Raw genomic sequence first — 14377 nt, 5'->3', positions numbered from 1 at the left:
ATTGTAGCCAATTTAATACAAAAATTGAAGTATCTGTGAAATATTGGATGGATCTAATCAATGTATTTATCATTAAAATTGATATCATTACTTTGAAGGTAATGTTTTATTGCAAGCGTTTGGTTTCATTAAATGTTTTTACATTCTCACAATATACCTGGGCGAAAAACTTTGCCTTGACGTCTTCTGTTGACGTCAGCCATCTTGGTTCCATCTTGAGGTGCTCATATTTAGATAAATGAAATTCCACCACCAACGGTGCCGTTTAATCAGAGATCCGGCAATCTCGCTCTCATTCCCTCAGCCTGCGATGTCACCTGCTCCCCTAGCATGGTCCAGCCAGAGCTCCTAACCTCCACACGCTGTGCTGAGCCCATCACTATCCCCCTTTCAGCCCTGCCACATTCACAGCTGCCAGTGCTCTGATGAAGGCACACCTGTCCCCGTCCATCCCGGCCCCGGCGCGCCACCCGCTCCCCCCTCCCTCAGCCGATCAGCAGAGCTGTTAGCGCTCCCCGGACAGCCGTATTCAAACATCCCACAGCAATAAATAGGCACAGCTCCTCCTTGGACTTGTGGGTAATTTCTAGAAGAAAAGTTCAAGTGGAGCTGAGGGCCAGGCGGTTGACAGAAACCCTTGACTGGGGAGGAGGAGAGGAACCAGGATTACTTCATAAAAAGATACGAGAGAGATGATTGCGCGGGAAGGTCCGTTCCCGCCACTTTTATGGAACGTTAGACGGTGAGCGTGCGGCGCTGCCTTTAACAAGATTGGTGTATTGATTAAAATGCTGATTTAACAGGCCGCGCCGGCCTGTCTCTGGAAAGCCGGGGATGATGTGCCAGCTGCTGTCTGGGTTCGCTGGGCATCCTCGGAGGGCCTCGCTATCTATCATCTCAATATGGCGATGTGAGGCAGTTTGTGTTGTGTTAATTTCCTCCAATAAATCAGTAATTATTGCAATCCTGTCCCTGCTGTTTACCCTGCAGCTGTTTTTCCATTTGTCGAGAGAACGGGTGTTCTCCGAGGACCGCACGCGCTTCTACGGCGCCGAGATCGTTTCCGCCCTCGACTACCTGCACTCTGCCAAGATAGTGTACCGGGATCTCAAGGTAAACAAGGAAAGGGGAAAGAATTGGTATATTTAGATAGACCGTCGCCTTTATCCAGGCGCGTGTCACGGGACGTTGAAAATGTAATTAAAGCTCTAGAGTTTGGGGCTTTTTCCCTTTCTTTTTTGGAAACATCAAACTCTGGCGGCTGTGGATGATGACACAGTGTTTTGCTTGCAGCCTTGGACCGAGCCAGTTGCGAAAGTGCCAAGAAACTTGGACAAACGGCTTAGCTGTTCAAATTAAAAGGTTAAATTAATGTGCCTGGAAGTTTCTTACCACTACTGCGGAGTAAATACATTATTTGTGCAGTTGTCAACTTTTAGTTGAATTTTAGAGGTTATCCACTCATGAATTCAGTTATTAGAGCAACATGTGTTTTAAAAAGAAATGTAAATGTAATGATACAAGAAGTAAATTTACAACAAACTGGGATCTCACATGAGTTAAAGCAGTTTGTTCTTATTTGAAAAAGACTCAAATTATAATTGAAACATTGTTTGAAGCAATAAGAGAGCAATGAATGGGAGTTTCAGAAGAGCTTAAAGGAACAGTTCACCCAAAAATGAAAATTCTGACATCATTTAATCATCCTCAAGTTGGTCCAAATCTGTATAAATGTCTTTGTTCTGGTGAACACAGAGAAAGATGTTAGGAAGATATTTGGAAAAATGCTTGTAACCAAACAGTTCTTAGCCTCCATTGACCACCATAGTAATGAAAAATGCTTTATACATTTCTCTGTTCTGTTGAACACAAAAGAAGATATTTGGAAGAATGAAGGAAAGCACCTTTGACTACCATTTTCATACAAATTTTTACTAATGGTGGCCAATAACTGTTTGGTTACAAGCATTTTTCCAAATATCTGTTCATCAGAACAAAGAAATGTATACAGATTTGAAGCACACTTTGATATGTGCCAACGTTCAGTCATAAAGAGTCAAACATGTTCACACTCTTCTTCTCTACCCAGCTGGAGAACTTAATGCTTGATAAAGACGGTCACATCAAAATTACAGACTTTGGCCTCTGCAAGGAAGGAATCACGGATGCTGCTACCATGAAGACCTTCTGTGGAACACCAGAGTATCTGGCACCAGAGGTACAGCAACCTTAAGAAATATCATCACTACACGTTCCAACATATGCAAACCATCACTTCTGCAGTGATTTTAAAATAGTTTTTATGCACTCAATTAATGCCATGAGAGTCTGATCCAAGAAGAACAGTTGTCCATCAGGACATTCTTTATGTTTTCTTGGCACCTTTTATATCATTTAATCTTTCCCATGCACCAATATGGCGTGTTCGATGGAAACACACCTATAGTTGGCAAGAATGCCTAATTTAGGGGGTGAGAAAAAGCCCCGTTTTCCTCATCTGCTAAATACAGGTGGTGCTACTAATTAATGCAGTCTTTAATAAATAACACATTTTAAAAGTAAAGTCTCTGTCTGTTATGCAAATACTTTGACCGGTTAAGGAAAAATTATCTGTATTTTACTTTAAATTGTTTGCATAGCATTACAACATGTGACACATGGACTTAGTGTGAGCACCTTATTTAAAAATGTATGAAAATCACACCATGTAAGAGGACTGATGCTATTGATTTGCTTCTCCAGTTCAATATTGTTATATAATATGGTGTATAAAGTATGTATTAGAAAGTTGCCACAGCACAACAAAAATTAAACAGTGTAATGTTTTCTAAATAAAATTTCAAGTCACTAAAATAAGAATTAATAAAGAAGTGAAATGGATCTTACTTGGTTAGAAATAATAGTGAGCAGCACACTATACATCATTCATGCATGTATTTCATACAGTTGGTACAAACATCAGTAGGCAAGTATTACGTTTTTTAACCGTTATGATTATTCTTCAAAAGATTTCATAAACCCAAAAGTATATATTATAAAGACTATATAATGAATACCCTTATAACACATTATATATGTGTAACTGACAACCCTTACATGTGTCCTATGATGTGACAGCAAAGATTTAGAAAAAACGAACCATAAATCATATTTTTTAAATATACATTTTAATAATATAAAGTAATATATTAACAGTTTGTTTTCTCAATTTTAGCTGTCACACAATGTACGGTTTATTTGTCAACCACCTCATATGCATTTGCTAGAATAAGTGTCACTTTTCTTCTCTCAGTAGTTTGCAGCTCACTCTTGTGTCCAACCAGAGGTGCACAGGATGTCCAGATTGCAGTTGCTAAATCCATATTTATAGACAGGAGGGAGGGGGAGCGTGCGGGGGCTGCAGCGCGAGTGAAGGGGGATATAGATTCCACTCGAAAAAGTACGGAAGACAATTTGGCGCAACATTTTGTTTTGCTCAGCCTGGCCCCCGTGCCAAGAGATGATTTGAGTGTTGGTTATTTTTCACAAGAGTATGTGATTGCACAAAAAAGTAGATGCTAAACAGAGGCAGATGGTGGCAGATGGGGAAGGTTGGAAGAAGGTGGCTGGGAAACCTGGAAATCTATACTGCCGTACTGGTGTAAAAATAACAGAGCGTAGCCTGAGCCAAGTTCCGAGATGCAAAGTAGAGGGGGATTAGAGAGGGAGTGTGTGAAAGATATTTCGAGGAAGAGACGAGTTTCTTTAGGGTTACAGAAGTGAAGCCGGCCCTCGCCCAACGTTTACGGTGTTAATGAGAAAGACACATTTACAGAAATACTTTTCTCGAGCTGTGTGTCATCTGTCTGCGAGTTTTCATCTGTTAGTAATTACAGCGTTTCTACAGTATGTTTGCAACCAATAAATTACATGATTGCTGGTTTCCAGGTGTCACAGAAAGCTCATAAGCTCATGGAAATGAACGGTGCAGATGCTAAGCAAACATACGTACCGCGACCGTCCACGCGCGAACGTATAGCCCCGTCCGCCGTGTGCATGCGCAGAAGCGTCCTCGTGTAGCCCGGCCAAAGTGAGATAAGCTCGTGGATGCTGTCTCTTCCACTGCCCTGCTGGGCAACTGGGCTGGTGGAGCCACAGGCTCTCTGTCCCAGTCCCTCCCCGGCCAGCCTTGCCAAGGGCCCAGTCCTGGGAGCAGCAGTCCTGCCACATGGCTGTCCGAGCAGGGGCCTGTTCCTCCCCTGCGGCCGCTCCTCCTCGCCTGTGGCTCTGGAACGGGGAGACCCCAACTGGCTCTGTGTGCATTAATCGCATCCCCGCCTGCAGCCGAGCTGCTCGCGTACACACCCAGAACAAACAGCACAATCCCTCCATACGTGCCGCACACGAACCCTCGCACGCACACACACACCATACATGAATGTCCTCATGTTCTCCTAAACATGCCTGTTCGGTTATAAAACTTGCAGGCCTGTGATGCCCTGGGCTCGGTCAAAGCAACTGCAGTGTTTGATAGTCAATACAAAATCACAATAAATACTTTAATCTTTGGAACTTTATTTATTGTAGTTTATGTATTAATATCTGTACACACAAACTATATTCAAGCATGTCATTATTCGAGAATTGACAGGAAATCTCATTTGGTTTGACCTGATGGTTCGACCTCATATTACTGGGCATTCGGAACATATGACGTGATACTGTATGTGCACAAGCAGCGACTGTATGGACGATATTAGCTCGACATTCGCACGTGAACGTTCACATTGTGCTCTTGAAAGCTCGTGTTGATTCATACAGTACAGGTCCGTCTGTTTTTAAAGATCAGAGAAGAGACATCATTATAACACAACTCTCAGCATATGTTTAACTGGCTCACGTCCAGACAGTCTTGTCATTAGTCAGACATAATAATCACGACTCTCCGCTCTGAAGAGCTGCTTCTCTGTCTCACGTGAACTCCAGCCACCTCATTCCTGCCGCGGAGATACGTGTAAGGTACGGACATCCTGGGTAATTGGGACCTGGGACGTTTGCCCGAAAGCGTATCTTTGATCTGTATTTAGGTGAGCGCTACCTGGTTCCAAGTGTATCCTGCACTGAGGTAGGGTGAACTTTGACCCTGTGCGCTGGTATGGGAGAATAAATGTTTGGATGTTGAAAGCTGATTGGTCGGGAGACAGCGCTGGCAGGTTCGGTGATGAGAGGCACTACAGTGCGGGTGTGAAGTACTGCCATTATCTGCTAGTGATATTCAAATATTAGCAGTGATGTTCATAACATGACATTCATTTAGAAACTAGGCGGCGGCTGAAATGACTCTGGTGGAGATGAAATTGAACGTGTAACGTTGCGCATGAGGAAGTCATTTTGAAACGGATTTGCTTGCTCTTCACACACAGCGCTCTTTGTGCATATTGTTGAAAGGGTTTTGTAATCTACTGTAATCTAACAGTATTATTTTTTTGATAGATTTTATACAATTTCTATTTGAGTTTTTATGTGTCTGAAATGAGTGATGTCTCTATTATAACGTGCACTCAAATGACTGTAAATGTACATCAACCACAAGGTTAATATAGTTTATTACAATTAAACTACTACTTACAATGCATACAACTAGAAATGTTTCCAGTGAAGATTAAGGCACTAAAAAGTGAAATTTAATGAAATTAACTATTTTTAAATAATCACATGACAAAAGCATGTAACAATTGCTCAAACAAAAATAAAAAAATAAAAATTATATACACATTTATATACAAATAAAAGTATATACAAATAAAAGATAATCTAAAATGTTAATGGAATAATTCACCTAAATATTGTCCACATTGACTTGACCATAGTATTTTTATTCCTAATATGGAAAGTCAATGGGTCCATTTTTGGGTGAACTATTCCTTTAATAAATAAAAAAAAAACTCTAATAACTGAATTTTATTTTATTTTACATAAATCTGCCTACATGATTTTTACCTTAAAAATGTACTTCTCTGTGTGGCCTGAAGTGCTAGTTCACCCAAAAATGAAACTTCTGTCATCATTTACTCACCGTCTTGTCATTCTAAACCTGTATGACTTTCTTTCTTCCGGGGAACACAAAAGATGATATTTTGAAGAATTTGTGAACTGGTCCCAATTAACTTGCATTGGTTTTGTGTCCATGCAATAGAAGTGAATGGGGGCCAGTGCTGTTCGGTTATTAACTTTTTTTTTGTGTTCTGCAGAAGAAAGTCACACTTTTGAAATGACAAGAGGGAGAGAATAAACGATGACAGAACTTTACTTTTGTGTGACCTTTCACCTTAAATATCCCCAAGTGTTTTCTATATAAAGGTTGATCATGAATGAAGCACATGCATGTGATGGTAATTGTGATGTGTGTGTTTCTGTCAGGTTCTGGAGGACAATGATTATGGTCGTGCAGTGGACTGGTGGGGTCTGGGTGTGGTCATGTATGAGATGATGTGTGGTCGACTGCCTTTCTACAATCAGGACCATGAGAAGCTCTTTGAGCTCATCCTAATGGAGGATATCAAGTTTCCCAGAACGCTTTCTTCTGACGCCAAGTCCCTGCTGTCGGGCCTGCTCATCAAAGACCCCAACAAGAGGTGCAGACACACAAAAAGTTTGAACTTCATCCTAAAACCTTGGTTGTGTATGTGAAAACTAAAAAAAATAAGAATTCATTGAAATTTTGTGTTGTTCTGTCAGACTTGGTGGAGGACCGGATGATGCTAAGGAAATTATGCGTCATAGTTTCTTTGTTGGAATAAACTGGCAGGATGTCTATGATAAAAAGGTAACCCACGTTACTGTATATGTTTAAACCTTTATATGGCTGAGATCATAGAGGTCTTGGAGTTTCACACAAATGTGAAAGAATTATGTTACTGATGTCATTAAATCGGCTATGATTTATTTAATCTGCAACCAGTTTAAACATTTTGAGATAACAAACCCGAGTGCAGAAGCCAAACACAATATCACAGGTCACTGTCAGTCATCCATAGTTAAAGTGCAGTAGCTGGCAGGTTCAGAGGTGTTAGACTGAGCCCTCCGGCCCGCCGTAGCATATGCAGTGTAAGATGGGAACAAACAGGTGCTCGGTGTCACATCTCCACCTCTTCCTTTCTCAGCTGGTACCTCCCTTCAAGCCTCAGGTGTCATCAGAGACAGATACCAGATACTTCGATGAAGAGTTCACAGCTCAGACGATTACAATAACCCCTCCTGAAAAATGTGAGTATGGCTGCTGTTTGTTTTCTGGCTCTGCATATTCACATTTATGTAAGGACAAAAAAGTCTACGCAGACCACATATTGTACTGAATAAATATTGAAGAACTGTGTATTAGAAAATCTTTTTTGGCACAAATGGGGAATTATGGGTGTTGCTGTTTGTTCTCACCTAGTATTGTTGTGAAAAACGTTTGTTTTCTGGTCTTCTGTGAAAATGTCATGTGATCTTCACCTTAACCGTAAACAACAAGCGACATTTCACACCGCTGATTTCTTATTTATAGCAATTTTTGCCCAGTGCTTTCAACCAGAAACTAAAGATTATTGTAGAATTGAATTATAAAGTTTATAAGACAATAACTATGATAAAATGTTCTGTTCCAACGATGAAGAAATAACTAAATGAACAAAACCATTTAGAAAATAGTGCCACTGAAAAGTGCTTTTATTAAAACTTTTTTAAGTGACTTCTTACAAAGAGAATGTCGATTTTTTTCAATGCACGACTCCTTTCAGGCCACATCCTTACGATGTCAGAGCTTTCCATATACAATACTTTTTCCCCTTTTAATTCCGTAAACAAAGTGGCGTCTCAAGAAATATCTGCAGTACACATATCAGTATCAGTATGTTACGCTGTAATTCTGTCACAGAGATACACTAAAGACAGAGAACAAGACTTGGAGCATGCGCATAAACCTTGCGCGCTGGGCTGATGACATCATCGTTTCAGAAAATATACCGATTGGCTGTACACCAAAAAAATGCAAGGGTGTCGTTTTTGCACCGATACAATACAAAAATCTGACGTATATAGCTAAACGCATCTATGTGTGGATGGTGTTCAGTCTAATTGTAACCCCTACAAAAAAAGTATACTTCAAAATTTCTGTACAAGTATAGTCGATTTCAAATATATACAATATACTTATTTTATACTTAAAATACTCCTGTCAAAGTACTAGTTGTACACTTGTAGGTGTACAAATACAATTTGGTACTAAATTGCCCCCTTTTACATTTAAGTATACTTTAGGTACAACAGTTAGGTTTGAGTACACAACTACTGTATTGGAGTTTACTACTGCATTTTTCACTTATACTGAATCGTACAAATGAACTTATAAGTATACTGATAGTTTACTAGTTAAAAACGACTTTGCAGTTGACGAAACTAGACTTTAAAGTATATGCTCCGTAAATGACTAGTTTAGTAGTTTTATACTACTTTTATGTAAAGTAAACTTAGCATTATATTAACCATGTACTATTAATGTGTTGTTACTGTGTAAACAATAAACTTACTAGTGATCAAATACATTTATAAGACAGTATGTAAAACTGTACAGTATGTGAAAAGCATACTCGATAGACTACTCCATCAAAAGCGTAAACACAACTACAAGCCAAAAATACAGAGACTAGTATTTACTTAAAAGTTTGATTGCAAGTATACGCCAAATATACTTTTCTGTCAGTAAAAGTCAAGCATACTAACTGTATGTCTAAAATTAGCTGTGTAGTATAGTCAAGTTCTAAGAACTAAATCAAAGGTAGACTGAAGGTAAAGGAGTATACTAATAGCAATAATACTTCAATAAACTAAGAATCTTTCTGCTAATGTTCTAAAATCTCTAACTTGACACGAGGACGTAAACTTACATTATTGGTTCTGCTTAGCGCATTTGCTTCATTTAGATTAACTCATGTAAAATCTTTTGTGTGGTTTTAAATCGTTTTAGCAAATAAAGGTACATTTTATTTGCCATCTACTCTGTTTTTGTCATTTAGAAGGGTGAGGTAAAACAAGGCAGTAATATTTTCAGTATCACAGCCAAAGCTTATAGAAGGTCTAATGGATATTTAGGATGTGTGGGACCAATTAAATGTTGTCTTCATTTCCCTTCTCATAAAACGAACAATCTTGCTTTCGCCTGCAAACTGTTAACTCCTAGACACTGTGTATTCAACAGCTTGTTTCCTGTAAATGTGTGGGTGCCAGTTTTTTGGCATATTGCATGCTTCTTATGACCTGATGGGAAATGGTTAAGTAGCACAGATAAAGTTTTCTTCACAGCTAACTGCAGGCAACTGTTTATTTTCATACGCCTGCCTGATAAAGATCGGGTGGTAAGAAATGATCTGGCCCATGATGAGATGATTTCAGACATAAATGTAATCGATGACCGATCTATACTGTATGTTCCTCTCCAGTTGATGAAGACGGGATGGACTGCATGGATAATGAGCGAAGGCCACATTTCCCCCAGTTCTCTTACTCGGCCAGCGGGAGAGAGTGAACGCCCCCCGGCCCGCACTGCCTCATCTCATCAAAGTCACCACTGGAACAAATGAGGTCTTCAGCTTCTAACAGCCCCAGCCCTATCGACGCTCCATCATCCATCTTGGTTCTTTCATTTGTTTAGCTAGACCAAGTGAAACTTCTGTTTTAGGGTTTACGGGAATTTGCACGCTGGGTCGGACCGAGTCCCGACCCGTTCTGACGTCTTCAAAGCTCCAGCCCAAAGGTTGGGTGACGATGGGAGAACTTTTGCTGTTTGTTAGGAGTCTGTTTACTTTTTGTGTTTCTCTGTTTGGATGGAGATGTCACTTCACATTCCTTATGAGAAACTAGTCTTCGAAGTCACAACTTTTGGGTTCGGAAATACGTAACTGCATGGCTAGAGATTCACATGGGTTTACGACCGCATCTCTCGGGTACATTAAGCTGCTTTGATATTACTGTTTTTAAGGTTCATCTTCTGTTATATAAAGTCAAAACTGCCATATACGGTTAACTCAGGCTTTACAGAGAACATCTGTGTTCAACTCCGTCGACAGGACTAGCTTTACCCCTGCCCCACCCCGCGCCACACACATCCTGCCTCAGTCATTCACAATCCAGTATTCCTCTCTCTCTAAAGCCCTGTGAACCTGAGCTATGCAGAACCAAACCACCTTTTAGTACAGAATGATCTGCTTTTATTTTTAAAAACATGTGTTCATGAAAGGCTTTATTTCTGACATATCAGTCCCTAGGATGTACTTTTCTGGCGTTGAAAATAACATTATCGAGTGATTTGAAATATTTAATGCAGATACAGGCCAGTGACATGTATGTGTTGGACCGCATATGATATTAACAGGTGGTTTAAGGAAAGCACTTCTTATGATCGTATCAGTGTTCTGACCAACGCTCATGATTTCCAAACAGCCAAAAACAGAAACCCCTTCCACCTAACAGAGGATCTTTATCAAAGCCAGCATTAGTAGAATGACAGGGAAAGCACTAATATAATGTTTTATAAAAAGAAGAAAAAAATGTGATTGAGATAATATATTTATTCTGTTTTTGTTCTCCTTGCGTTTGTCGAGAATGCTCCTCTCGGAACGAAAAAGCTCCTAAAACGCTTCTGAATGTAGGTAGGTCAACGCAAAGGCCTTTAGGTTTTTCGACCAGCTTTCATTTTTGACACCAGTGTAGTATTATTCCTTCATTTCCAAAAAGGACTTTTTTAACTTTCTTGACATTTTGAGTATTGTTGAAATGTGTCGGTCGTCTTTCCACCAATGAAAGGGCTGCAAAAAACGATGTTCCCAAAAGCAAAACCAATTCCTATGGCTTGTCTGGCAATATGTAACTGTATGTCGAAGTGTGTAAAGAAAGCATGACCGTGCGCAGTTGTGTTGTATTTTCTTCTGCTTGATCATATGAACAGAACGCTGCACATGTTACTCCTTTAAGAACCAGTTCGGTTTCACAATTTGGCATTCGTGACATGCTGCAGCGCTTTGACACCTAACATGAAATATGATGTCATCTTCACATTCCTTCTACTGAATCAGTCCAGCCGGTGGAATCACAAATCAGTTAACCAATCAGAGCAAAAACATTGAAATAAAAAACGAGCGTATGAATTTGAATTACAAGCACTGGGTCTGGTTGCAGAAGGAGGATTTACTCTTCCCTCAGTTGATGCTTGATCAGATCAGGGAGAAGGGGACAAGGGAAGGGTCTATGATGAATTACGTATAATCATTTTCATACACAAAACATTTTGTGTGCCCTCAATAGTGTTTGGCAATAAAACCTTGTTTTGTGAAGCAGAGATGTGCATGTGCATTGGTGTCCAGACTGTGTTTGTCTTGGTGTGGCTGGAATGACCAAATCTACTTTTTATTTATATGTGGCACTTTTAAAGGAAGCTTCCTTGAGTCTCATTAGGGCTCATATTAAGATGAGAAAGAAGGATTTTGGCATATGATGTAAGATAAAGGTATGTTTGTTAAAATGATCTGAGACGGAAGTGTGTTCATGTGACATCAGAAAAGTGGTTGTATGTTGGATTCGGTACTTTGGAGAAAAGACTTCTTGGGTTTCTTGCATGTTTGTTAAGGTTGCAGGATTGTGCTGGATTTGATTATGGTTGGTTAAGGAATGATTCTGTCAATATTTCTTTAGGCTTCATTATCCGCCCAGATACGAGTTTGATTTTCTCCAGAAAACCTAATTCCCGTGTTGTGCGAGCATCCTCAAACAGAGTCATGTGAGATGTGTACTGTTGCATTGCCAGTCCCAATAAGAGACGCTCTTGAGGATGTTCCTGCATTCAAACTGTGATGTCTAACCCAATAATGTTTTCTGACAGCACAGCGCCGCAGTGGTGCTGTGAACAGATTAGCTGTTTATGTCACGGCTCTGTCTTCCAGGTTTCCTTCACATCATTCCTTGTTTTTCCATTCCTTCATTGGAGTCAATGGAACTACCTGATTTCATTTAATGGCCTCACACTGCTGATTGTTATTTAAGGTGAATTGTTTATTTATTAATAGCAAATAACTTGAATATTCCTCGACGTGGTTTTGTTTTTGTCTTCACGATTGTCAATTTAATTTACGGATGAGGAGATTAAAGCACTTATATTTTTTATTTTGCTACTTTTGGTTAAACTGCGTTTCAGTGCAACGGATTTGGGATTGTATGGACACATTGGGATTATTCAATCATACTGTGATGCCGTTCATTCGTTTCATTAACTTAATATGCACTTGTGAAGGACCATTGAGTCCTCAACACATTAAGAGGTGGCAGAGGTGATGTTGCGGTACCTTGCATGTGAGAGACTATTATCGGTAATACAGTATTCCTGGACTTTATTGAAATAGCAGAAGGGCCTTTTGGCTTTGGCCAACTCAATCGTACACTTTTGTAATTCCATATTTTAACACTCCGCTTTATATCTGCCTGTAGTAGCACTTTCATGCCCATTGCCCTTTTTATATAGCTCAGCAAAAGAGAAATGGTCCCTGCTTAAAAAAAGAAAAGAATAAAGGAAAAGAAAAGGAAAAAAAAATACTTGAAAGCACAGATTCGCCCCTCATGCTATTTTACTTTGAGAGATTGTGTTGTATAATATTTAAAAGGTGTGGATGCCGACAGACCCGAAATGCTGCCAGGAGACACAACCATGGTGACACAGACAGACTAACGTTTCCCAGATTCCCTAGCGCTAGAGTTTTAGACAAGGCTGAGCTGTTCCAGTGTCGAGTTTAGAGCAGGATACACGTTCACCGACCTCAAGGTCATTATTCCGAAAACTAAACTAGTGTGAGGACGGGACCCATGGAGACGTGGGCAGCATGGGCTCCATCCCTCCCGACTGCACCTCAGAGTGCACACTGCTGCTACTGTTTGTACTGTCTACAACAGACTTTCTCTATATCGCGCTCCTGGTAGTGTATTATGAATGAGCATGAATTGTAAAGTATTTATTTAAAAACAACAAATCTTGAAAAAAAGACATTCATTTTATGTCCATGTAGCTCTAGATTTTGTGTCATTTCTTGACCTTGATAGCTCTGTTGTTAGATCCATGTTAAGAACTAGTCATGTGGTTAAGAATTTTACACAGAAGGGATTAAAAAAACTAAGAACTGTATTACTGTCCATCATGCTAAATGAAGAAAATATTCCTGGAATATAGGGCCCACTGGGAGCTGATCTGCAAGAAACTGTTTTTTTGTACACTGTACATCCTAGTATTTTTACACGTAAATGTATATGATAGGGATGCACATTATTTTCCTTCTTACAGACTGCTTAAATAAAGCACTATGTCAATCTGCTTTGTCTTGAATTGTTTGTTTGCCTTATTTGCTCGTGCGACATACCAGCTTTTCATGACATGTTTACGTTGGCCATAGAGTTCATTCATTCAACGATTTACAACCAATAGACTTTAACATTAAAATGAATAGAAATAAATTATTTATTGAACATTAAAAATATACTGCTTAAAAAATAAGCACCATCAAACCTTTAAGTTGCACAAATCAGTAATAAAATGCATTTTTAAATGTGCAGAAACATTTGCTACATTTTCACACGTCATTTAACTATGAACTGTTGTATGTAAGCAGCCATACTTCATTAAACTGTCATTTTTAACATTCATGTTATGTCTAGTGGAATGTGTCGTGTGTTACAGAACTAAACTGATGATCATCACATGAATTCCAGAAGTGACCATGAGTTCAAGATGAAGTGACAAGCCTTCACACAGCCATTGTGTCCACTCTCTTCTCCACACGTACCTGAAGCAAAAGTGAAACAGATTGAGATCCACATAATGAGGTTTAATACTAAACACCTGCTAAAAAAGGCAAATTCCACACTTGTGTTACAAATTGGTGTCTAATGACCTTCAATACAAAAATTGCTAGTTTTAAACTGCAAATGTCTTTATCTGATTGCAGATAAACATTAAAAACTATAAGATTAAAAGAGAAAGTCCATCCAAAAAACAAATCTTTCATCATTTACTCACCCTTGTTTCAAGTCTGTTTAAATGTATTTATTCTGATGAACACATAGAAAGATATTTGGAAAAATGTAACCTAACTGTTCTTGGCCACCATTGACTACCATAGTAGGAAAAGTGACTTAATAATTGTATAATAATATACTTTGTTCTGTTGAACACAAACATTTTGAAGAATGTAGGACTGAACAGTTCTGGGGTACTTTGATCACCATTGTAATTCTTCCCAATCCCACTTTTGTCTGTGTTCATCGGATTTGAAACAACTTGAGGGTGAATTAATGATGACAGAATTGTTCCTTAAACCGTGTT

At 39.3% G+C, this 14377-nt stretch overlaps 2 protein-coding genes across 4 annotated transcripts in view; one reads left to right on the top strand and one right to left on the bottom strand.

The window, feature by feature from the left end:
• Positions 1-11348, top strand: part of akt3a (v-akt murine thymoma viral oncogene homolog 3a) — a 71068-nt gene extending 59720 nt beyond the window's left edge. For all 3 annotated transcript variants that reach the window (XM_056760201.1, XM_056760200.1, XM_056760199.1), the window contains 6 exons: positions 991-1113; positions 2090-2218; positions 6400-6614; positions 6718-6805; positions 7143-7245; positions 9459-11348. In XM_056760201.1, the coding sequence (XP_056616179.1) occupies positions 991-1113; positions 2090-2218; positions 6400-6614; positions 6718-6805; positions 7143-7245; positions 9459-9544 (744 nt within the window). In that variant the 3' untranslated portion in view covers positions 9545-11348. The remainder of the gene's footprint in view (positions 1-990; positions 1114-2089; positions 2219-6399; positions 6615-6717; positions 6806-7142; positions 7246-9458) is intronic.
• A 722-nt stretch (positions 11349-12070) lies between these two features.
• Positions 12071-14377, bottom strand: part of sdccag8 (SHH signaling and ciliogenesis regulator sdccag8) — a 40136-nt gene continuing 37829 nt past the window's right edge. The window contains exon 18 of the mRNA XM_056760198.1: positions 12071-13838. Coding sequence (XP_056616176.1) covers positions 13800-13838 — 39 coding nt within the window. The 3' untranslated portion in view covers positions 12071-13799. The remainder of the gene's footprint in view (positions 13839-14377) is intronic.

Source organism: Triplophysa dalaica, chromosome 11 (assembly GCF_015846415.1).
Source record: "Triplophysa dalaica isolate WHDGS20190420 chromosome 11, ASM1584641v1, whole genome shotgun sequence".
Lineage (NCBI taxonomy): Eukaryota > Metazoa > Chordata > Actinopteri > Cypriniformes > Nemacheilidae > Triplophysa > Triplophysa dalaica.
This window is presented reverse-complemented; position numbering and strand designations above follow the sequence as displayed.